The sequence below is a fragment of the Syngnathus typhle genome, linkage group LG5 (genome assembly GCF_033458585.1).
Source record: "Syngnathus typhle isolate RoL2023-S1 ecotype Sweden linkage group LG5, RoL_Styp_1.0, whole genome shotgun sequence".
Lineage (NCBI taxonomy): Eukaryota > Metazoa > Chordata > Actinopteri > Syngnathiformes > Syngnathidae > Syngnathus > Syngnathus typhle.
This window is the reverse complement of record NC_083742.1, coordinates 5,334,931-5,359,621: the sequence shown is the minus strand read 5'-3', so window position 1 is coordinate 5,359,621 and position 24,691 is coordinate 5,334,931. Positions and strand designations below refer to the sequence as shown.

Genomic DNA, 24,691 nt, shown 5'->3' with positions numbered 1-24,691 from the left:
GTTTATTTTTCTTTCTTGTATTGATGACAAAAGCCAGTGTAGTGATTTTCCCTTGTCAACATATTCAATAAAAAATGTGCATGCAAAAAAGACAAGAGCCTCGATGTGCCGTGTCCTTTGGTGTTGTTTTAAAAAGGAGGTATTTTCCCACTCTAGTGCCATCTACTGGCTCAGGTTGGACACTGAAAATCAAATCAATGTTGATTTGCCAAGTTTGAGCATGCCAAACAAGGAATTTGACTCGGGTACATCTCGTTCTCTGTACAACATTTAGGTAGCTAACCACATTCAGGATAACATGTGCAAAAATTGACATTCTCAAACATCCCCTGATCTTAAAACTCCCAGGAGGGCAAGGATAAACTCAAAACTCCTACTAGGGGAAATGAGAAACCTTGAGAAGAGACCACAGATGGGGGGGAGGATCGCCTCTTCCAGGATGACCAGGCTGCAATGGATGCAGAGCGGACACAAATTCAAAGATGAAGCGTCGAGAGCAGGATGTTATTGCACAGTCATGTCTCTGAGACTCTCAGAGAGGTGTGAGTTCATCAAAGCGACAGCCTGGAGGAAGAAGGTGTCTCTTAGGCCTGCTGCTTTTGGCGTACAGCGCTCTGTAACGCCGTCCGGAGGGGAGTAGTTCCAACAGATTGCAACCTGGGTGTGGAAGGGTCTGTAGAGCTGGTCCTTGCACATTTCCTTGTCCTGTATAGGTACAAGTCTCGGATGGATGGGAGGTTGGTCCCAATGATCTTTTCTGCAGTCCTGATTGTCCGTTGCAGTCTGTGCTTGTCTTCTTTGGTGGTTGCTCCAAACCAGACAGTGATTGAGGTGCAGAGGATGGAATGGATGATGGTCTTCAACAGCTCCTGTGTGAACTTGCTGAGCTGTCTCAGAAAGTACAGCCTCTGCTGGGCCTTCTTCCGGACAGATTCTATGTGGCTGGTCCATTTCAGGTCCCGAGAGATTTTGGATCCCAGGTACTTGAAGGTGTCTGTGGAGAGAATAGTATTACTGTGGATAGTGAGGGGTGAAAGTGGTGAAGGGTCTCGCCTGAAGTCCACTGTCATCTCCACGGTCTTGAGCGGCTTCAGGTCCAGGTGCTTTTGGCTGCACCAGTGGACCAGCCGCTGCACCTCTTGTCTGTACGCAGTCTCGTCACCGTCCCGGATCAGTCCGACAAGAGTGGCGTCGTCCACATACTTCAGGAGCTTCACCAAAGCGTCGCCTGAGGAACAATCGTGAGTGTAGAGAGAGAAGAGCAGTGGGGAGAGGACGCACCCCTGGGCGGCGCCAGTATTGGCGGTCCGGGTGTCGGATGTGATGGTCCCCAGCTTCACATGCTGTCTTCTGTTGGTCAGGAAGCTGGTGATCTGCTGACAGACGTCTATTAGACGTTATAATGCTCGCAGGCTATTGTCGCCCTCCTGTGGTTGAATTACACCCTGCACGTTTTAAAGAAACAGTCAAATGCGAATCACTTAGTGAGTGATTCACTCACTGAGTGATTCGTTCAGTCACAGATTCGTTCGTTGGTGAACGGGAAATGCAATTCACGACTCGTTCGTGAACGGGAAGTTACGTCACTGACTCGTAAAGTCCCTCCTCCATGTAACGCTCGCTGGCGCTGCTGATTGGCTGATTTCCTTCTTCGTTTTGTTTTACGGCGAGGTAGCACCAGCTTTAATTGGCATTACATTACTGACATCTACTGGTTGAATTATATATGAAAGGAAAAAAAAAGAACGAATCACTTTAGGAAGTGATTCGTTCACTGAAAAGATCCGTTGTTCTTGAACGAATCGTTCACTCACGAGCCAACACTAGTCCAGATCTCGTGAGGTTACACGAAAGCAAAACAAGCAAAGCTGCCAATGGTACGCAACTGATTAGGTTGAGAAAAAGCCCCCAAAATATATTTATAAAGATCTTGTTTGATATCAAACAAGTACAACTTGACCAAATACACCTACGTACTTTTTTTTTTTTTGCCGTAAACAATATGACAATATGACTCTCGCTCAATGTACGAGTATATATGACCGTTTAAATGTCTGTGCGCATTTTGCCACTGTTTGTGTATCAAACTGCCCTGTTAGCGATAGGGCGGAGGTTGAAGGAGCTGGGAATTGAGTTTTAACTTCTAAAATGTTTTGCAATGTAGTAATAGGGTGAGGGGGCTATATCAGAGAATGTCGATTTTTTTTCTCCTGTTTTGTTTCATGCCCCTCTAAATATTTTTAAGATTTTAAATATTTAGATTGTGAGCTTCCGCTGACCCAGTGTCTGGAACATTAGGTGGCGGTATCTTTCAGTTAGGTGGCCAACCAATGAACAATTAAAAAAGAAGAAGAAACGAATAAGACACCCTTTGATTGGACGGTAGCCTCATCAATCATCCTGCGTTTGAATCTGCAGCGGTAAAATTCCCGCAAAAGTAATGCAACGACTTTGGCAAATACTTCGTCTTAAATAATTCCCTTTGTCGTCCAGTTAAAAAGGAGCGTGTCTTATCAACTTCGGTTTTTAAAACTGGGTTGTCAGTACGTCTAAAAATCTGCGTAATGTTTCCAGCTGATCGAGTCCAGGTTCTTGGCCTCTTGCGTTCTCTGTATGAGCACACATGTACGCTGGAAGAGCTCACGGATAAAATCGTGTTCCGAGAGGGGCACAAACTGGTTCTTGTCGAACAGGCTGACACGGATCTCTTCAAATCCTTCTTAAGTAACATTTTCGTCGCCTACGACAACGAGCTTCAGCAAGCGCCGAGCTGCCGCCTGGTAAAAAGTGAATACTATTTCAGAATAAGCAAGTTATTTGTCCATTGCATGACCAATAGTGCATTTCTTGATTGTTTCTGTGACCGATTAATTGCAGGAAAGTTATAAATAGTTGTTAATTACAATGCAGTCAAAGTGAGACGAATGTTTTTATTGACGTAAACGCTCACTCTGCATATTTTACATCAATAGGATTTGTGCATTTGATAGATACCCCAAATTCAAGAATCACGTGAGTCGCACACGGACATGTTCCTAAACAATGGGCTATTGTGATTTCCTTGGAAAGTTGCGGTCTTCCAGACATTTATACAAATGTGACTAAAATACACTACTAACTGTGAGAATTATTCAACATGATCAGTACTTTCACATTGATGCATATCATTTTATTACAAATAAGTAAATGTAAATTGAACACAGGGAAAAAATAAATAAAACTAATAATAGTTTAAATTGCCATATCTAAGTCCATCAAACAAACAAAAACAGTATTTATCTATGAAGTGTGTGTATAAAATGGACTTTTGCATCAATCAGTTGGCCTACCCAAGAAGTAGCTGAACTAGCATACTTTAATTGTTGAGCTTTGGGGTATTTAGATGAAACCATGTCACTGATATGTTATTGGGAACTGGAGTAACTTGAGTTTTTAAAAAACTTTGTTTTACACAATTTAATTAATTAATTAATTTATTAAGTGCTTGTCCCCTCCACGGCACTCCTATAATCATATATATATATGTGTGTGTGTGTGTGTGTGTGTGTATATATGTATGTGTGTGTATATATGTATGTGTGTGTATATATGTATGTGTGTGTATATATGTATGTGTGTGTATATATGTATGTGTGTGTATATATATATATATATATATATATATATATATATATATATATATATATATATATATATATATATATAGTTCTTTATCTTCCATTGCTTTCTACAGGTCTGCACATTTGCTGAACTGCTGGCCTTCATTCTGAACAGCTTGGCAAGAAAGAAAAAGCGCAACGTCTTGTCACTCGGCTTCAAACTACCGTTTGTGGACGGAAAAGAGCTTGACAATGACAACTTCAAGTTCCATGGTGAAGTAACTCACAACATTCTGTACCTCAAAACAAGCGAGCTGTGGAACAAAGTGGCTAAGCGTGTCGGCACTGACATCACACGGCACCTGCTGGAGAGCTGTTCTCTGTTTGTGGTGGCGCCGCCAACGTGCGCTGTCCAGATATGCGGCACTCCCATCTACGACAGGGTTTCAAAGATTCTGCAGGCCTCCACCTTTTCTCCTCGATTTAGGAGTTGTGGTAATGCTAGGTCTGTAAAGAATAGATGTGCAGTGAGATTGAAAAGGAGGGATTTTCGAGCCTTCCGTGGAAAAAGGAAGAGAGAAAGCAATGAGGATGATAAGGATGAAATAGTGTGTTCTGGAAAGAGGAGGAGACTCACAGAAGTTCACAAAGTCAAAAAGACGGTTGAAGATGGACACTCCCTCAAGTATGTAGAGACAAGCACTACTGTCTCCAAGCAAGCAGCTGGAACAAGCACAGGTCCTATGAAAGGAGCACCGAGTTGGCGATCAGGCGTCTGCCCCCCTTTGCCTCCGTCTCGGTGTTTTGTCCAAACCTTGGCCTTCCTGTACGGCGGCAGAGGTATGAATGGGTTCCTCCTGAACAGAAAGAGGAAGAGTGCGGCGGGCTTGAAAAGTCTTCTGGGCCAGGATGTGGTGAGACTGATTTTCTTTGAGGGGCTGCAGTATCTGAATGGAGTGGAGAGGAAACCAAAGAAGCTCCCGCGTCGCTTTTTTAACATGATCTCCCTTTTTAGTCAGCTTTTGTCGCAACATAAGAAATACGCCTACAACAGAACTCTGCGGCGCCTGTGCCCGCTGGTGCACTGCGACTTGGCCCAAGCTGAGTTGAGCTCCCTTTTGGCCAAACACTGTACGCCTCACCAAGTCTACCTTTTTGTACGGGAGTGCCTGTGCGCTGTCGTGCCGTTGGAGCTTTGGGGGTCTGCGGGAAACCGTTCTTGTTTTTTGGCGAGAGTCAGGGGCTTTTTGCGGAGCGGCAAGTTTGACAAGCTTTCAGTTGCGGAGCTGTTGTGGAAGATGAAGGTGAATGATTGTGACTGGTTGAAGATCAGTAAAAAAGGTAAGATTAAAGTGGAACTGCAAAAAAAAAGTTCTCAGGCTGCTTAAATAACATGGGATTTTGTTTGGCTGATTCAACATACTTTTGTTTGCAGGCTGGGTGCCACCCAGCGAGCTCTCATATCGGACCCGGGTGCTCGGACAGCTGCTTGCTTGGCTCCTGGACGGCTACGTCGTCGACCTCGTGCGAGCCTGCTTCTACGTTACGGAAGGTGTGGGTCAGAAGAACGCCCTTAGGTTCTACAGGCATGACGTTTGGGACAGACTGCAGGAGCTGGCCTTCAGGTCTCAAAAAACATAGTACATGTTCAGTAGGGGGGTGGCGATGTAATGAAGCTCTTGGCCACTCTTTGTCATTGTAGAAGTTACATTTCTAAGGGCCAGTTGGAGGAACTGACTTCGTCTGAGGTGACAAGCCTCCCCAAAAGCACTGTCATCTCCCGCTTGCGCTTCATCCCAAAGACAGATAGCATGAGGCCCATTATGCGGGTTTTGGGACAAGATACCAAATCAAAGGTATTTTGTTAGTCTTCTAAAATGTCCACATTTCAAAAGTTGTGACAGCCCCCCACCCAATCCTGTTTGTAGGCCTACCGAAAGGACATCCGTAACCTGAAGGATGTCTTACAGGCCTGCGTGCAGACCAATCCGTCCCTCCTGGGTTCCACGGTCTGGGATATGACTGAAATCCACAAAGTGTTGTCCACTCTTCTGCCAGACCGGAAGGAGCACATACGGAAGCTTTACTTTGTTAAGGTTATACAAAAGCTGGATAAAGTCGATGTGAACTGTCGTGTCATTTTTCCATCGACAGCAAGTGACAAAATGGTCCCCTGAGATGGTTAAAAAAGGTTGAATTTTTGCTGAACTCGTTTTCCACAAAGGCAATATTAATCAGAATGCTGTGTTTGGACTTGTGGGGGGTAATACAAATGATTGTAAAGAAATGTTTTGGGTTGACGTCCCCTTTACTACTGCCATCCTTCACATTCTTACTTTAAGATGGACGTCAGCGGAGCGTACGAGAGTCTGCCTCATAAGAAACTTCTCCATATGGTCCGGGAAGTTCTATCGCCTTTCCAACACAAGACCTTTATCACGCACTGCTATGCCAAGATCTGGGCAAATTCTATTGAGGGGCTCAAGAAGTCCTTTTCTAGACAGGTACAAAGACAGGTTCCTTTAAAAAAAGATCTATCCAGTCCTCGAGTTTTGTTTTTCTTCTGCTTTTGCAGGGAGAATTTTTGGTGGATGACAGGAAGGGCATCAAAGATACCATGAATGACCTCGCGATTGCACTGCAGAGAAGCAACAAAGTTCACCATGCCATCCTGGTGGAGCAGGTTGGGACAGCATCCTCGGATCGTTCTCTACATTATTAGCTATTTAAAAAAAAAACAATTATTTTTTTTGCTAATTTGAGTTACTTTTCAACAGTATTCGCAAGATATTCGTGTCAAAGACATGCTTCAGGTCTTCAACCTAATGTTGACAGGCAGTGTTTTACGCTTTGGGAACAAGTAAGTTTTGAATTTTAGTCATAGGACGGGAGGGAATGTCACAGCTCTGCACTTGGACCCTTTTAGACTGTATCGTCGGCTTCGTGGGATTCCCCAGGGATCCGTCGCATCCGCTTTGCTCTGCTGTCTCTGCTATGGTCACATGGAGAACACCCTACTCAAAGGCGTGGTCGGATCCAAAGGGTACGACATTCCAGGGTTAAGTCCGAATTCGGCTCACATTGCCGCTGAAGAAACAAAACTGTCGTAAAGCGGGACTTTAATTACTTTAATTACCGAAAGTCTGCAGATGTAATAATTAGGGGTGTAACGATTCATCGATACACATCGATTAATCGATATAATGCTCTACGATTTGTTGGCATCGATGCTAAACGTAAATATTGATTTATATCGCCGTGTTTGACCTCTGACATTAGACGCGACTTTATTTTGAAATTCAGTTCATTGTTGCTTGCTTCCTCTTTCCGGGAGCAGTGCGCCCGGCGTTGTTGTGTTGTGAGCAGAGCAGGCACGTGAAAGTGGAGTCGACAACTAGTACGCGGCTCCTGGGCTGGTGCTATGGCTAGTGTCCAAAAAGACGAGGAAATTTGCTCCCCTTTAGGCTTCAAGTCATTCGTTTGGAAGCACATTGGATTCCAAAGAAAAGATGGCTCAACCGACAAGACACGTGCAGTTTGTAAATCCTGCCATGCGGTGATCAAATATTCAGGGACCACAAATCTTGCCGCACATTTAAAGAAAAAACACGACATCAAAGTTCAGTGTTAAAATAAGCACTTTGTATACTACAATACTCTTGTGATTTCCTAAATAAAGAGTTTGCAGTACTTTGTTGATTTTGCGTATGAATTGTTATAAATCAGGATATTGTTCTATATTTTTTATTTTAAAAAAAAATCGATCGTAGAGCTCTATCGTGATGTATCGTGAATGAATCACAGCAGGCTTTAAGATATCGGCAAATATCGTATCGTGATTCTTTGTATCGATATATCGTATCGTGACAAAACCCGCGATTTACACCCCTAGTAATAATACATTTGAGCAGGAGAGGACAGCGTGTTGAAGCTCACCCCCCCCCTCTGTTGCTTCTAGACGATTGATGAGACTGGTGGATGATTTCCTTCTGATCACGCCCCACCTGCACGAGGCACAAACCTTTTTCAGGTATGACTCCACGGAATACAGTTATTTTTAATTGCATCTCTGACTCAAAAGTCACTTCATGTGAAGTTTGAGTGAGAGATTGTCATTCACCCAATTTATTTGTGTTCAGGGTTTTGATGGCCAGCGTCCCACAGTATGGCCTGGTGGTCAACCCGCAAAAGGTGTTGGTCAATTTTCCTCTACCGCAAAGTCTGGATCCACAGCATGCCGTCCGTATCCTTAACAACTGTCTCCTCTTCCCTTGGTGCGGGCTGTTGTTAGACACGTCCACGCTTGATGTCTATAAAGATTACTCCAGGTGAAGCCGCTCTTCAGCTGTAAATAATATGTCATAGTTTTTTTGTTCTCAGATTAGTCATTGTGCTTTTGTTGCTCTTTTATGGTGTGCAGTGAGCACATTTGGATGATTTGACTCTTTGCTCTCCTCGCGTCAGTTACTCGGGCATGTCTCTGTGACAGTCTTACTTTGGGCACTGTCTCCTCGGTGTGTGTATAAATGTATGTGTACACCCAAAAAACATGCTCACTGAGGAGATTTGGGTGATTTGACTCTTTCCTCTCCTTGCGTAACAGATACTTGTGCATGTCTCTGCAACAGCCTCACTGTGGGGACTGTCTCCTCAGTGTGTGTATAAATATGTGTAAACTAAAAAAAGATGATCACTGAGTTGATTTGACTCTTTCCTCTCCTTGCGTCACAGATATTCAGGCATGTTTCTGCGCCACAGCCTCACTTTGCGCACTGTCCCCTCAGCCGGGAAGCAAATGAGGATGAAATTGATGCAGATCCTCAGATTGAAGTGCCACCCCCTGTTCTTGGACCTTAAGGTCAGTCACAAAGTCATTGAAGTTTCCATGTTACAGAAGCCACTAAATGGGATCACTCATGAATTATGTAATACTTTGCTTTTGGTATATTGACCTGTTTTCTACAATGCCACTGAATAAATCTTTGGTGGTACTATCTGTGAAAGGTTTTCTAGCCAGTGTTCACGTAGGTCCCATGTGACCCACAAGCATTTCGTTACCTACACCATACTTGCATTCCATTTTATTCATATTTTTACATTGTCATTATTGTCAAATTACTTTTTTTTTTGTACAGACAAATTTGGTGACAGCTGTCTACAAAAACCTCTACGAATTGGTTTTCCTCCAGGCACTCAGGTCAGGACTTAGCCCAGATGACTATTGTCAAGTTTTATTCACGTTTTTCGCATGTGGATGCCATTTTTCAACGTCGTTGAATTTATTTATATTTACGCCAATAAATAGCACTACGGCAATTGTACATCTATTTTTATGCTCGAAAGCTAACCAGTGACCACTTCTTCTCTTAGCCTTGACCAAATAAAGGGGCTACTTACTAGGGGTGTAAATCGCGTTTTTTGTCACGATACGATATAATATCGATACAAAGAACTACGATACGATATTTGCCGATATCTTAAAGCCTGCTGCGATTCATTCGCGATATAGTGCTCTACGATCGATTTTTTTTTTTTTTTTTTTTTTTTTTAAATAAAAAATATAGAACAATATCCTGATTTATAACAATTCATACGCAAAATCAACAAGGTACTGCAAACTCTTTATTTAGGAAATTACAAGAGTATTGCAGTATACAAAGTGCTTATTTTAACACTGAACTTTGCGGCGAGATTTGTGCTCTCTGAATATTTGATCACCGCATGGCAGGATTTACAAACTGCACGTGTCTTGTCCGTTGAGCCATCTTTTCTTTGGAATCCAAAGTGCTTCCAAACGAATGACTTGAAGCCTAAAGGGGAGCAAATTTCCTCGTCTTTTTAGACACTAGCCATAGCACCAGCCCAGGAGCCGCGTACTAGTTGTCGACTCCCCTTTCACGTGCCTGCTCTGCTCACAACACAACAACGCCGGGCGCACTGCTCCCGGAAAGAGGAAGCAAGCAACAATGAACTGGATTTCAAAATAAAGTCGCGTCTAATGTCCGAGGTCAAACACGGCGATATAAATCGATCTTTACGTTTAGCATCGATGCCAATAAATCGTAGAGCATTATATCGATGTGTATCGATGTATCGTTACACCCCTACTACTTACCATAATTTTCTGACTAAAAGTCGCTCCGGAATATAGGGCGCATTAGCCATAAAATGCACAATAACGTGAAAAAAACCCATATATATGTCGCTCCGCAGCATTTTGGGGGGAAATTTATTCGACAAGATCCAACACCAAGAACAGACATGAACGAGCAACAACAGGCTAAACGCGACATAAACACAAACGAAGAGCTGAGAACGGGCCTGACGTTACATTCAGAGTTATTAAAAAAAACTATTACATAAATAACACGTTTATAAAACCATCTGTCACTCCTATTCAGTAAATCCATCGATCGTCTTTTGTCAACAATGTGTGCGCTTGCACTTCAAAATGTTCCACAGGCCCATATAACGATATATAAATTAGATATCAAATAACTATTATATAAGCAATAATATCAAACCATCTGTGCACTCTACATCATTAAATCCATCGATCAAATTCCTCGTCCTTTGTTAACGCCGCGCGTGCGACCTGACGTCAGCCTCGTCGTTATTCCACAGATCTAGTATATACCGTTTTTTTCCGTGTATAATGCGCCCCCATGTATAATACGCACCCTAAAAATGGCATGTTGATGCTAGAAAAAAGCCTGTACCCATGTATAATACGCACCCAGATTTTGACTCCTACTTAAGTCCGTGAACTAGGTGATCTAGCAAGCGTCTGATACGAGAGCATTGTGTTCGTATGGAGTGTGTTTGAAGTGAACAGCAGGGAAGAAAGCACATCTGTAATGGCGGCCTCCGTATGATATCCGGATTTAAAAAAAAAAAAAAAGAAATTGAGAATTTTATTTTTATTTTTTTTGTACCCATGTATAATGCGCACCCCAGATTTTAGGACAATAAATTAGCTAAATTTTGCGCATTATACATGGAAAAAAACGGTAACTATATTGTAGCGTTAACAAAGTACAAGGAAAGACGTGGGTTTGGTAAACAGCTCTTTATTAAACAAAACAAACTTCCAGGCGTGTGGCGGCGTGGACTTCCAGCTACGGAGGTGGAAGAGAGAGCCATAGAATAGGACCGGGCGTGCGTATAAACCATGACCGAGCCCCATCCACCGTTCGGGACAGCCACCCGGCCGAGCGCCGGCCCCCGACTTCTATCCACGGAGGTGAAAGAGAGCTCCGTCGAGTAGGACCGGGCGTGCGTAAAAGCCATAATGGTTTTTCAAACCTTCTGTGTCACTCCAAATCCTTCAAATTCTTCGTCCGCCGTGTCACTTAGAAACAAAGCCGCTAATGATGCCGGTAGTACGTGGGGCCCTTCGTCATCTTCGTCATCCCTTGATCAATCTTTGTCCTTTTTGTAAACAAGCGCCACGCCGCGTCGCGCTGCTGACGTCACTTGAAATTCAAATTACTTTAATCGCTTGCTACATCGCGATTCGTTTATCGCGGCCTCACCCTTTTTTCTTTGAAAATTTTTGAAAAAAAACACAAGTCGCTCCTTATTATAGGTCACCCCCCCACCCAAACTATGAAAAAAAACCGCGACTTATAGTCCAGAAATTACGGTAATCACTTTATACTATAAGCAGAGAAGTACCGTTTTTTTCCATGTATAATGCGCAAAATTTAACTAATTTATTGTCCTAAAATCTGGGGTGCGCATTATACATGTAACAAAAAAAATATATATATATATATTTTTTTATCTGGATATGATCCGGAGGCCGCCATTACAGATGCGCTTTCTTCTCTGCTGTTCACTTCAAACACGCTCCATACGAACACAATGCTCTGGTATCAGACGCTTGCTCGATCACCTGCTCGTTTGCTGTCACAATGTACCCTACACAAATCCGAAACGTTTCTTCGCTATCGAGTTTGCTGGTTCACGCCCAGTGATACTGACCGGCAGAATAACATCCGGTTGTTCCCAAAGATGATCTTTTTTCTGAAATAATTCTACGTTTACGGACTTAAGTAGGAGTCAAAATTTGGGTGCGTATTATACATGGGTACAGGCTTCTTTCCAGCATCAACATGCCATTTTTACGGTGCGTATTATACATGGGGGCGCATTATACATGGGAAAAAACGGTAATTGAATTTGACGTTCAGCACATTATGCAAAGATTTCTATTTCCCTTTTTCGTTTTTTAGATTCCATGTATGTGCCCAGAGTTTACCCTTTGGCCAAACGGTTGCAAAGAACCCTTTCTACTTTCTGCGGATGGTATGGGACATGGCTCATTACACCAGTCATCTCATCAGCCAAATCAACAAAGGTTTTCCACTCAGATATATTGGGTTCCATTTAAGGTTAACTATCACATTATATGATTTTTTTTTGTGTGTGTGGTTATGCGTGTTTTGAACTTTAAGGCTACGAGGCACTGGGTTCCCTTGTGCCGGACCAAGCAGTGGAGTTGCTTTTCTGCCTTTCATTTTCACTGGTGTTATCGCAACATCGCGCTGCATACAAGGTGATGGGTTCTCATCTGCAGAAACGTACGTGCCCCTTGGTAAACCATGGAAATATTCAGCGTGTTTGATAGCTATTCTCAAAAGAGAAATTATCTGATTCTTACAGGCAAGTGCAGTCTGGAGCGCCGTCTGGGAGGTTTGCAACTGGGTTGGGTGAGACAGGCGGCCAAGCCCTCTGGAATTCTTGGCCAGTTAAATCTAAAAGGTGTTCTGTTAAAAATAAATAAAAATAACCGCTAGGTGACAGGTTTGGATGCGAATGGTTGCTGGCCATGACAAATTGCCTTACTAGTGAAAACAAAGATGTGTTCTGTGGTCTCTGCTGCCACCTAACGTTATGTTTTAGTAGTGTCTGGTGCAAAGGCGGCAAATGTACAGTATTTGCGAGTGTGACTGTTGTGTAGGCTACATAGCCGTGTCCGTGTATGTATTGAACCTATTTCACTGGAAACTTCATTATCATTTTCACCGTCTTTTGAGATTCAATACAAAATATGTGATAAACTTGAATTAAAAATACCCATTCAAATCTAAAATACAGTATGTTTTTTCCAGTAATGGTATTGCGCAATTTTGAAACCTTACCAATGGAACCAAATTCTTTTGCATCCCACAACTATACTTCAATCTTGAGCATATGGCTGGCTTATGCCAAAGAACTATCATAGAAGTGTAATCATACTTTTTGTATCCATGAACAGCATGGAAGAGGCTGAGGCACTCTGTAGCAGAGAAGTTTAGGTGTGTATCTATATTGGCCATTAGTTGGAATTGTGTTCATTATGTCTCCATTGATGATAGCCATTGTATTCCTTTGTTCAGACAAGTTGACCAGGTCTTCCCTTAAACCTTTCCGACAGTTTCGGCAGCAACTTCCGCCTTCTTCCGGAAGCTTTGACACTGCACCCACCTCAGCAACTGGGCAATTGAATTTCTAAATACCGTAAATTCCGGACTATTAGCCGCACCGGATTATAAACCGCACCAGCTAAAATTGGGGGATGTTTTAGTTTTTTTCTTATGTAAGCCGCACCGGACTATAAACCGCACGTGCACACGCGTTTTTTACAAAGAAATACCGTTCACAGAAAGCCTTTTTAAAGTTTTAATAACATACTTTACCATGTCTTTCTAAACATTGCCTATGACGCAGCAGTAGTACCGCAGCAACAAGGAAGTGTGCACACGAGTTAGCCGTTAGCTTGAGGCCACACTACCTGCCGCGGGAACTCTCGCACGTTATCGCGATAACTGCGTATGTCCCCCCAAATGCTAATGCCGACGCAGCCCGCGATGTCCTGCACAGCTGTGTAAGCAGGCTGCAAACACAGCATCCACATGCCCTCCTCCTTGTTACCGGGGACTTCAACCATGCCTCTCCTTCATCCACGCTTCCAACTTTCAGCCAATATGTCACCTGCAGTACCAGAGGAAATAAAACACTGGACCTTTTTTATGCCAACCTTAAGGAGGCATATACATCATCCCCCCTCCCCCCCCTTGGAAGATCTGATCACGATCTGATCCACCTTCTCCCCCTGTATCAGCCTCTGGTGCACAGGCAACCAGCAGTCACCCACACCAGACAGATCTGGTCTGAAGAATCTCTGGAGACTCTTCAGGACTGTTTTGAGACCACGATGTGGGACGTGTTCTGTGAGGACTACGGGGACGACATCGACGGTCTCACCAGCTGCGTCACGGACTACATTAACTTTTGTGTAGACTCCACCATACCCACCAAAACAGTCAGAGTTTTTGCAAACAGCAAACCTTGGATCACCCCTGAGATCAAAGACCTGCTCAGGGACAAAAGGAGGGTCTTTAAATCGGGAGACAGGGACCTGCTGAAAACGGTGCAGAGGGACTTGAGGAAGAAGATCAGGGAGGGGAAGAGCAACTACAGGAAGAGGATGGAAGACCAACTGCAGCGGGACGACATCAGCGGGGTCTGGAGGAGCCTGAACACCATCTCAGGACGTAGCAACTCCAGACCTGCGCTGGACAGGGATCAGGAGTGGGTGAATGACCTGAACCGGTTCTTCAACCGGTTTGAACAAACATCCACTCCTCCCCCCACCCACCCAGCCCTGCTGCAACTTCCCCCGACTGGAGCCTCTTCTGCTCCGAGGACTCTCACCTCAACCCCGCCCCCTGCTACACCCCCTCCAAGACCCCCCAGCCCATTCTCAACTCCACCGAACCCACCAACCATCCCCCCTGCAGCCCACCCCACCCCACCCACCACCCCACCACCCAGCATGGTGCTCTCCACAGCCCAGGTGGAGAGAGGACTGGCCAGGCTCAAGGTGAAGAAGGCGACGGGTCCAGATGGCATCACCTCCAGGCTGCTCAGATCCTGCTCCGGGCAACTGTGCGGGATTGTGGAGCACATATTCAACATGAGCCTGAGGCTGCACAGGGTACCACAGCTGTGGAAGACGTCCTGCGTGGTACCAGTGCCCAAGTCATCTCGCCCCAGTGACTTCAACCACTACCGGCCGGTGGCCCTGACATCCCACCTGGCGAAGACCCTGGAGAGGCTGGTCCTCCACCACCTGCGCCCCCTGGTGAGCTCCTCCGCCGACCCCCTGCAGTTCGCCTACCGGCCGAGCATCGGGGTTGAGGACGCCGTCATCTTCCTCATGCAGAGGTCCCTGGCTCACCTGGAGCGGGCTGGAAGCACTGTGAGGATCATGTTTTATGATTTCTCCAGTGCCTTCAACACCATCCAGCCAGAACTGCTGGGGAACAAACTGCACCATGCTGGAGCCTGCCAGCAGCTGACATCATGGGTCCTGGACTTCCTCACAAACAGACCGCAGTTTGTGAGGACAGGAGGCCGTGTGTCTGACACGGTGGTCTGCAGCACAGGAGCTCCACAGGGGACCGTCCTGGCCCCCCTCCTCTTCACCATCTACACAGCTGACTTCACCCACCACACATCAACCTGCCACCTCCAGAAGTTCTCGGATGACTCCGCCATCGTTGGTCTCATTAACAACGGAGACGAGACGGAGTACCGAGAACTGAATCACAGATTCGGGGACTGGTGCCGGCGGAACCGCCTCCAAATTAACTCTGGGAAAACGAAGGAGCTGGTGGTGGACTTCCGCCGGCGCAAAGTCCCCCCCTCGCCGGTGAACATCCAGGGAACGGACATAGAGATTGTGGAGTCTTACAAGTTCCTGGGTGTTCACCTGAACAATAAACTGGACTGGACTGTTAACACTCAGGCCCTATACAAGAAGGGCCAAAGCAGACTCCACCTGCTGCGCAGACTGAGGTCCTTCGGAGTGAGGGACGGCCTCCTGAGGACCTTCTATGACTCTGTGGTGGCGTCCGCCATTTTTTATGGGGTGGTCTGCTGGAGCAGCGGCATCACTGCAGCGGAGAGGAAGAGGCTGGACCAGGTGGTGAAGAAAGCCGGCGCTGTCCTGGGCTGCAGTCTGGACCGGGTGGAGGTGGTGGGGGAGAGGAGGATGGTGGCTAAGCTGTCCTCCATCATGGACAATGTCTTCCACCCCCTTCATGAGACTGTCAGAGCCCTGGAGAGCTCCATCAGCGACCGGCTTCGTCACCCACGATGCACCACCGAGAGGCATCGCAGGTCCTTCCTCCCTGCTGCCATCAGACTGTACAACCAGGCCGACCATCGTAGCTAACGGACAAAATAACATGCAATAACGTGCAATAACCATATGTGCAATCACACTATGTGCAATATCTGTCTACCTCACACTCTTTTACCTGCTTTCTTTGCACTTTTTTTGCACTATTTTTTTATCTAATATTTTTTTATCTCCACTGTATATTTCCAGTATTTTGTATACACTGTCCATATTTTTTTTAATTATATATACCTTCTACTTCTTAAAATCTTTACCCCCTTCCCCGCATGCGTGTGTGTGTGTGTATATGTTAAGTGTACTGCTGCTAACACAGGAGTTTCCCCATTGAGGGAATAATAAAGGATTATCTTATCTTATCTTATTAACAAAGAAAGACTGGACACAGAAAGCTTTTTTAAAGTTTTAATAACATACCTTAACATTTCTTTCCAAACACTGCCCGTGTCGCGGCAGTAATACCGCAGCAACACGGAAGTAACACAAGACTCTTCATCTTCCTCCTGTGCAATGGCTTAGCCTTCCTCCTCAGCGTCCGATTGGAATAGCGTTAGATATGCTTCACCTCACTCAGTCTCTCTTTCGTCGTCGCTTTTATGCATTTCTTCGAGTGTGATGAGGGTCTGTTCATGGTAATTTTATTCATGCACGAAGCGCTGAATTACATTAAACTAGCGAGCGACACGTTTCGCTCCAGAGTCGACGGGACCACGAAACTACTCTAAACAGAAAAGTCCCACACGTGTAAACCGTCCCACCGGAACTCTGTAACGTAAACTTAGGTTCCGGGTGAATTATGTCAACTCACTACAACGGCGCCATTTAAGCCTCAGGGTTCAAAGTAACCTTCTGAATAAAATGCATTAAAAGTTCACGTTCATTACAACTTGTTTTTGGTGAGCAAAATGTCAGAAGAATTGAATTTAAATGCTGATTGATTGGGTTTAGAGCCCTAACGTGCATTCCTACTAAAGCTCATATAGTCACAAGCAACACAGCCAGAATAAGCAGCAGCCATAGTAGTGTTTCAAAATAGTATTTTTGTTGTTGTTTATTTCTATAAGATACCGCAGTGTATAAAAGTGAATTTTATTTTATTTTGTGCCATTTTTCACATGTCCTGAGTGTTGTTAGTCACCTAAATGCTGAACAGAGGGTGTGTTTTACCGAAGTCAAATTCCTTGTTTGGCACGCTCAAACATGGCGAATAAAAAAACTCTTGAATCTTGAATCTTCAAGTGATCAAGTCATCACAAAAATCACGAAAAAAATCCTCATATAAGCCGCACCTGACTATAAGCCGCAGGGTTCAAAACTTTGGAAAGAAGTCGCGGCTTATAGTCTGGAATTTACGGTAGGTCTTCTGGAGGTGAATCATTTCATTGTCGTTTTTTTTAAAAAAAATTTGTCTGATGAGGTTCTGTCGGTTCAGTTCATTCGCTGACAACTGCTAAAACATGAGGGTGACACTGAAATCCTTCAGTCCCAAATGCAGAATCAATGTCCAAATACTAGGGGTGTAACGATACATCGATACACATCGATTAATCGATATAATGCTCTACGATTTATTGGCATCGATGCTAAACGTAAACATCGATTTATATCGCCGTGTTTGACCTCAGACATTAGACGCGACTTTATTTTGAAATCCGGTTCATTGTTGCTTGCTTCCTTTTTCCGGGAGCAGTGCGCCCGGCGTTGTGTTGTGAGCAGAGCAGGCACGTGAAAGGGGAGTCGACAACTAGTACGCGGCTCCTGGGCTGGTGCTATGGCTAGTGTCTTAAAAGACGAGGAAATTTGCTCCCCTTTAGGCTTCAAGTCATTCGTTTGGAAGCACTTTGGATTCCAAAGAAAAGATGGCTCAACGGACAAGACACGTGCAGTTTGTAAATCCTGCCATGCGGTGATCAAATATTCAGGGAGCACAAATCTTGCCGTACATTTAAAGAAAAAACACGACATCAAAGTTCAGTGTTAAAATAAGCACTTTGTATACTGCAATACTCTTGTAATTTCCTAAACAGAGTTTGCAGTACCTTGTTGATTTTGCGTATGAATTGTTATAAATCAGGATATTGTTCTATATTTTTTATTAAAAAAAAAAAAATTGATCTTAGAGCACTATATCGCGATATATCGTGAATGAATCGCAGCAGGCTTTAAGATATTGGCAAATATCGTATCGTAGTTCTTTGTATCGATATTATATTGTATCGTGACAAAACCCGCGATTTACACCCCTACCAAATACTGATACTTCCACCCTTGTGCAAAACATAGACTGATTGTCATTCATACAGGAATTTATTCATTGAACATATTTTTCAAAGTAGCAAACCTATTTTCAATTTACAGCTCTGGTGGAAAACATACTTATGCCAAAAATATCAAATTAATCCACCAATACCAAAATACATTCTTCATGCAATTAACACTAAATTATTGAATAAATGAGGATATACAGGTAATAAACATTCTTTTGCCAAAACTGAGGCTGATACCCACCTTAAAAAAATAGTGGAAAATAATCCTCAAATGCTTGAGTCCGCACGTGCAGAAACGTGGAAATACGGGGCACATTTTTCACTATACTGGTTGTTGCTAATTTTTTTTAATTTGTAGACTTATTCATTCATCCATCCATCCATCCATTTTCCGTACTGCTTGTCGTTGGTGTGCTGGAGACTATCCCAGCAGTCATTGAGAAGTACACGGGACACAGCCTGAACTGGTTGCCAGCAATTCGTTGGGCACCCAGAGACTAATAACCATCTGCACTTGCACTCACTCTTACGGACAACTTGAGTGTTCAATCAGCCTGCCATGCATGTTTTTGGGATGTGGGAGAAAACCGGGGAGAACATGCAAACTCCACACAGGGAGGGCCGGAGATGGAATCAAACCCACACCCTCTGAGCGGACGTGCTAATCATATTTTTAATACAAATTATATATATATATCCTGTCTAAAGGCGGCTCGGTGCGGCACGGGTTAGCACGTGCGCCTCAGAGTACGGAGGGTGCGGGTTCGATTCCACCTCCGGCCCTCCCTGTGTGGAGTTTGCATGTTGTCCCCGTGTCCGCGTGGGTTTTCTCCGGGCCCTCCGGTTTCCTCCCACATCCTCAAAAACATGCTTGGTAGGCTGATTGAGCGCTCCAAATTGCCCCTAGGTGTGAGTGCGAGTGTGGATGGTTGTTTGTCTCTGTGTGCCCTGCGATTGGCTGGCAACCAGTTCAGGGTGTCCCCCGCCTACCGTCCGATGACAGCTGGGATAGGCTCCAGCAAGCCCGCAACCCCTGTGGGGATACAGCGGTACAGAAAATGAATGGATGGATATATCCTGTCTATACGGAGTCATACAAGCATTGGGTGGAACATTGATCGATCCAACTTCATGTAAAGCTACAGAGGTTTACAGGTATTCTTTGGTCTCTCTCCTGCCCCACTGGGTCTTCCACCTTCTGTAAAATGTGAATCCCGTTCCTCCTCCCCTGCTGTAAAAAAAAAAAAAAGTTCAAATAAATTATTACATAAAAGACACATGTCTTCAGTATTAAACCTAATGGTGGTTCTGTAAGACTTAAAAATTCAACGATTCAGTCGCGGGGAAGACAAATAGCGCTTCTAGTAAACACTGTCTATAATGCACCAATTAGCACCTACACTTGAAGCCATGTTTGTTTTTGTGGATAGCTGTAAATAGTGTCTTGCCTATTAAACCGTAAGAGATCTATTCAATTCAGATGTAAGGTCACCTAAATAATCCTATGTAACAATTGTTGATGTCTAAAATGCTTTGCCTTTCATTGATACTTTTTGTTCTGCTTGTAAACCTGCAGATATAAGTGATGGAAATTTGTTTGTGATAGAGCGCAAATTAAATTTTGTCTAATGAATTACCTGGTGGGAGGACATTTTCTCTGAAGTACCGGCTCATGCTGATGTTGCCAGCTGGTCGATACTGCCCAACAACAAAAACCTTGTTGCCATCTGTGGCCATCCCGACTCCCAGTTGTGTGCTTGCTTTCCACACAATCTGAGTAAAATGACCTATATGGGGAAACATGCGCAGGAATCTTAAAGTTGTTTTGCTGCACCTTCGGCATTACCCACAACTTTGTTAGCTACAACTATACAATCTGATAGAATACAATTCGAAAAGGTGGGATGTCAAAGATTGCCCAGTCAGCATTGTTTTTTGTGTGTCTATACAGACAGACACACACACACACTTATTAAGCTGTAGTCATTGAGTAGTCGGCACGTGTACATGCACAACGAAAGACTGTTTACTTTTGTGTGTTTTTTTTATTATTTTTATGGAAGTAATTAGTAATATCAGTTTTTGTTGTTTTACCTGTGTTGGCACTAAATCCTGGGTTGCTCCAGCTGTATTTCTCAACTTCACCATACCATGAATCTACTGCTTCTTTGCCTAGACAAGACAAACTTTCTCATGTGACAATTCCATACAATCATACAATTGACCCGTTAATCACTGCAAGGGTGTCAAACTCATTCTTATCGTGGGCCAATTCGTAGTTGCAGCTTTCGTTATGGCATTATGGTTTTATAACTGTTCTGACTTTTATTTTATTACTTTACGGTTTCATTCTATTGCAATTATTACTGTTTTATCACTGATCCGAACGGATCGACATCACAAATTGAGGACCCCCTAAACACAACCAATTAATAGATTACTATAATCAGAAATATTCTCTTCAATTATTGTTCAAATTACTATAAAAAAGTAATAACTAAAAATAAATAACAGAATAGTAATGTATTTAGCGAGCATCATGCGAGTTGACATGATTTGCTTTCGCGGGCCATATCAAATGACATGGTGGGCCAGATCTGGCCCCAGGCCTTAAGTTTGACACCTATGTATTAATGTGTAACAATTTGCATTATTGGGTAACATGAAGTGCTCAAGAAGAACAAGTCTCGTGTACACTTGTCAAAGTGTTTTAAGATGGAAATACACCTGTTAGTTTAAAGGGTGCCGAACTCCACTGGTAGAAAATATTCTCTCCATCACAGCTGCCACTGTGCTGTGCAACAGCCAAAGCCAACAAGCGATCGGCCCATCTCTGAGCTGCTGCATTCAGCTCACTGTTAAGAGTCATAGGCGGTGTGTTGTGCCGTGCTCTGTAGGCATTGTGAGCTTCCAGGAACTCCTTTTGAAAGCTTTCATCTGCTAATCAAATTATAAATTAGCTCTATTGCGGAGGCTGGTATGGCTGGACAAATTATGCCTAAAAGAAGAGTGCACTCACCTGCCATTGTGTCTGATGTTACAAGGCTGAAAAAGTAAAACAAGAATCCAGTTCAAAACAAAACCACATAGCTATTTTTTACATAAAATATAGAAAAAAGAAAAATGGATTCTGTTAGTGCGTTAGTCCAAGTCCGGTGATGACAGCATAACACTTACATGTCAAACAGCCGCCAATACAAATTGCCTCTAGAGAAATTACTAGCTAAGATAGAGTTGCTTTGCTGTCTTACATATGTCTGTCTTGATGTTTATATACTCGAGATGTGGAGGTGGAGACAGACACCCAGCCTTTTTTTGTTATTACCTCAGTGGGATCAACTGCTTTGCAGCTTGTTTTGTTTCAGACATTTCTGTTTTGTAACTCGGTTCACAATATAGTTCATCAAATAATATGTGGGAAACCCTGATGTGCATACTTTGTACTGTATTTTTCTGTATGGAAAGCACAAAAGGCAGGAGATGAAAAGAAGGTACTACTCCAGTTTGGGTTTCGCATTTGCATGTGGTGTGCAGATCAAAACAGGTTTGGTGGTTTTGTCTGGGCTCTGCCCCTGTTAGTCTTTCACAAGTACACTCAAGCTCACTGACTACTAAACAGTACATTTTAACAAACAATATCATGAGGACACACACAAATGAATGAAGATGCCACAACAAGCAGGTTGCAACATAAACTGCTACAAAAGAAAACCCCAGTTCTTCATATCATCCTGGAGTAGTTGTATTGTAGGTGCATTGAACATGCTAAAACTCGAATGTACAGAACATTCCAAGACACCTGGCTCTCAATAATTCACTTTAATGACACTGTACTAAATGCTTATCCTGAGAATATAGCATTAGGAAGTCTCCTTGTGGAAAACTACCCAAGGTAGAAATTAATAATTGGAAAAAGTAAAAATGTGAAACAATTAAAAAAGACTATGTACAGAACATTCCAAAACACCTGGATCTCAATAATTCACTTAAATGACACTGTACTAAGTGCTTATACTGAGACTATACCAGTAGAAACTCTTCCTGAGGAAAACTACCCAAGGTTGAAATTATGAAAAAATAATAATAATTATGAATTCTCTTCACATTCAATTTTCTAATACATACATCTTCTATTCTGCATAACTGCAACCACTTTAAATGCAATGAGATTTTGTTATGTCATTGTTTTTAGATAGTTGGCAGGATTACACAATCATTTTCCCTAAAAGATTTAGAGAACTACATTTTCAGATAGGTGGTGAATGGCGTACAACTTGGAGGTGGAAAATTAAGTCAAGCTAACCCTTACAAATTGAAATTTTATATATAATGAGCTACAGTATGAACAATTGCGATATCAAAAAGTCTCTCAGAACACATTATTTTGATCCAGGTTATTTTGACATTATTAGTAAAGTATTAGTATTAGTAAAGGGAGACGAGACTCAATACAGGTTGGAGGTTGACCTTCTGACCACGTGGTGCAGGGACAACAACCTCCTGCTGAAGGTCGACAAGACCAAGGAGATTGTTGTTGACTTCCGGAAGGGTCACACCCAACACCTGCCGCTGACCATCGACGGTGCTGTGGTGGAGAGAGTGAGGAGCGCCAAGTTCCTGGGGGTGCACATCAGTGAGGATCTCTCCTGGTCCACCAACACCGCATCACTGGCAAAGAAAGCCCAGCGCCGCCTGTACTTCCTGCGGAAACTCAGGCGAGCGAGCGCTCCTCCGGCCGTCATGACTGCATTTTACCGCGGCACCATTGAGAGCGTCCTCTCCAGCTGTATTGCTGTTTGGGGTGGCGGCTGCACTGACTACAACTTGAAGGCCCTGCAGCGCATAGTGAACACGGCTGGTAAGATTGCTGGTGCTTCGCTCCCCTCCTTGAAGGACATTTACACCTCCCATCTCACCCGCAAGGCGACCACGATTGTGAGTGATGTGAGTCACCCCGCTCACTCTTTGTTCGAGCTTCTGCCCTCTGGGAAGAGGTACAGAAGCCTGCGCTCCCGCAACACCAGACTCAACAACAGCTTCGTACTCCAGGCTGTTAGGATCCTGAACTCGCTCCCCCGTTCTGCGTAGCGTCTTGTACTTTTACTGTCTGTACTGTCTGTAAGCACACTGGCTCTTATTTGTTGTGTTATCTGTTTATTTATTATTTATTATTACTCTTATTATTTATTGGTTGTGCCTTTTTGTTTATGATGTTTTTTACTTTTGCGCTATGCTTGCTGGCTCCGTTTTGCTCCTCTCATTTATCGTGTTTTCTGTTTATTTATTATTTATTCATCACTCTTACTATTGATTGTTTGAATTTCTGCCTTCTTGTTTTTATATTGTGTCGCGTACTTGTATGTCTATCGTGTTATGTGTCTCGTCACCGTGGGATAGAGAAAAACGTAATTTCGGTCTCTTTGTGTGTTGTGACATGTGGAGAGATTGACAATAAAGCTGACTTTGACTTTTTTGACTAGGATGCTCAACAAAAAACATTCCGTCGCCAGTTTTTTTTTGTTTTGTTTTTAAGTTGGTCGTTTCATTGCCGAACCTTCCCTTCTGGTAGGTTTAGAAAAAGACAAAAGCTGGGACTTAGTGATAAGATACCTTTACCTTGTCTGTATTTTCTTGAACGGCCGGTGTAGTTCTACGCAAGTCTAACTGCCTGACGCCCAATGTTCCCGCTGAACTGCGCGCGTGCGCAATCGCGCACTGCCCGCACATTCTTAGCGCACAAGATCTATCCAGCGCATAAACGTCAACATAACGTGTTAAATAATATTAGGTTATAATATATTATTATAATATATTACATCAATTATAATATTATATTAATATTAGACCTAATCTAATTAATTCGCCCAATAATGTTTTTTTTTTTGTTTCTCACTCAGTGAGTGACAGGTGTCCAGCCAATGATACGATACGGTTCACTTACGGTACGAAGCCAATCATGACGGTGCTTGCGTCTGGTCCCTGCCTATATGCGCCGTGCAGGTTAGCTAGCAGGTTAATTGATGCTAATACAAACCCCGCATCCTGGCTAAACGAACAGGCAGCGATACATCCACTCACCAAGCCACAGTAAAAAAGAAATGCAGTTCTTTTAGGCTTTTAATGGCTGTCGGAGTATGTGCAAATTGAAGAAAAAGCGGTGAAATTGGATGAGATTTTTTCTTTTTCAAGTGAGAAAGGTCTACTCCGCAAAACATGCAGCGATGCCAACTGTGAAAGAGGATTCAGTTTAATGAATCATATCAAAACAAAATCCAGAAATCGTCTTGAAGTGACACATTTGGACCAGCTGATGCGCATAAAGTTAAAGCAAGAAGCAGACGAAGCCATCAACCTGACAAAGTGTACAACCATTGGAGAAGTGAGAAGGACAGACGTGAAAAATAAGGTCAAATTTAAATCAGATTTGTGCATATTCTAGTGACGGTTATTAAGATTTTGTCTTTATGGATATTAATCATTAAATGTTGTTACTATTAGATCGTCTATGGGTAGTAGAAATGCCAAGAAAAACTGTAATTAGATATTTTACAAAGTGTTACAGGAATTTGCACTGTATCACCAGCTACAGCACAAGTCATTGTGCAAAATGTGAATGTTTTAATGTGAGCAAAATG

At 43.4% G+C, this 24,691-nt stretch overlaps 2 protein-coding genes across 9 annotated transcripts; one reads left to right on the top strand and one right to left on the bottom strand.

The window, feature by feature from the left end:
* Nucleotides 1–2,368: 2,368 nt before the first annotated feature.
* tert (telomerase reverse transcriptase) lies at nucleotides 2,369–12,696 on the top strand. Of its 4 annotated transcripts, none has more exons than XM_061279445.1 (16): nucleotides 2,369–2,780; nucleotides 3,734–4,940; nucleotides 5,035–5,224; nucleotides 5,302–5,455; nucleotides 5,528–5,695; nucleotides 5,942–6,103; nucleotides 6,175–6,282; nucleotides 6,377–6,459; nucleotides 6,526–6,642; nucleotides 7,558–7,629; nucleotides 7,739–7,927; nucleotides 8,331–8,457; nucleotides 8,735–8,796; nucleotides 11,837–11,961; nucleotides 12,059–12,184; nucleotides 12,267–12,696. In XM_061279445.1, the coding sequence occupies exons 1-16, from the start codon at nucleotides 2,565–2,567 to the stop codon at nucleotides 12,398–12,400; spliced, it is 3,240 nt and encodes a 1,079-aa protein (XP_061135429.1). In that variant the 5' UTR covers nucleotides 2,369–2,564; the 3' UTR covers nucleotides 12,401–12,696. The 4 variants fall into 4 exon arrangements, 3 of the variants coding, with proteins under 3 accessions (XP_061135429.1, XP_061135430.1, XP_061135427.1); XM_061279446.1 differs by having other exon boundaries at nucleotides 3,707–4,940; nucleotides 5,570–5,695; XM_061279443.1 differs by having other exon boundaries at nucleotides 3,707–4,940.
* A 5,381-nt stretch (nucleotides 12,697–18,077) lies between these two features.
* Nucleotides 18,078–21,324, bottom strand: LOC133154147 (Golgi-associated plant pathogenesis-related protein 1-like). Of its 5 annotated transcripts, none has more exons than XM_061278622.1 (6): nucleotides 21,234–21,324; nucleotides 21,076–21,101; nucleotides 20,784–20,996; nucleotides 20,151–20,228; nucleotides 19,694–19,843; nucleotides 18,078–19,287 (listed from the first exon to the last, which is right to left on the bottom strand). In XM_061278622.1, the coding sequence occupies exons 2-6, from the start codon at nucleotides 21,080–21,082 to the stop codon at nucleotides 19,196–19,198; spliced, it is 540 nt and encodes a 179-aa protein (XP_061134606.1). In that variant the 5' UTR covers nucleotides 21,083–21,101; nucleotides 21,234–21,324; the 3' UTR covers nucleotides 18,078–19,195. The 5 variants fall into 5 exon arrangements, with proteins under 5 accessions (XP_061134606.1, XP_061134608.1, XP_061134605.1 ...); XM_061278624.1 differs by having other exon boundaries at nucleotides 20,784–20,993; XM_061278621.1 differs by having other exon boundaries at nucleotides 21,076–21,319.
* Between the last annotated feature and the right edge of the window lie 3,367 nt (nucleotides 21,325–24,691).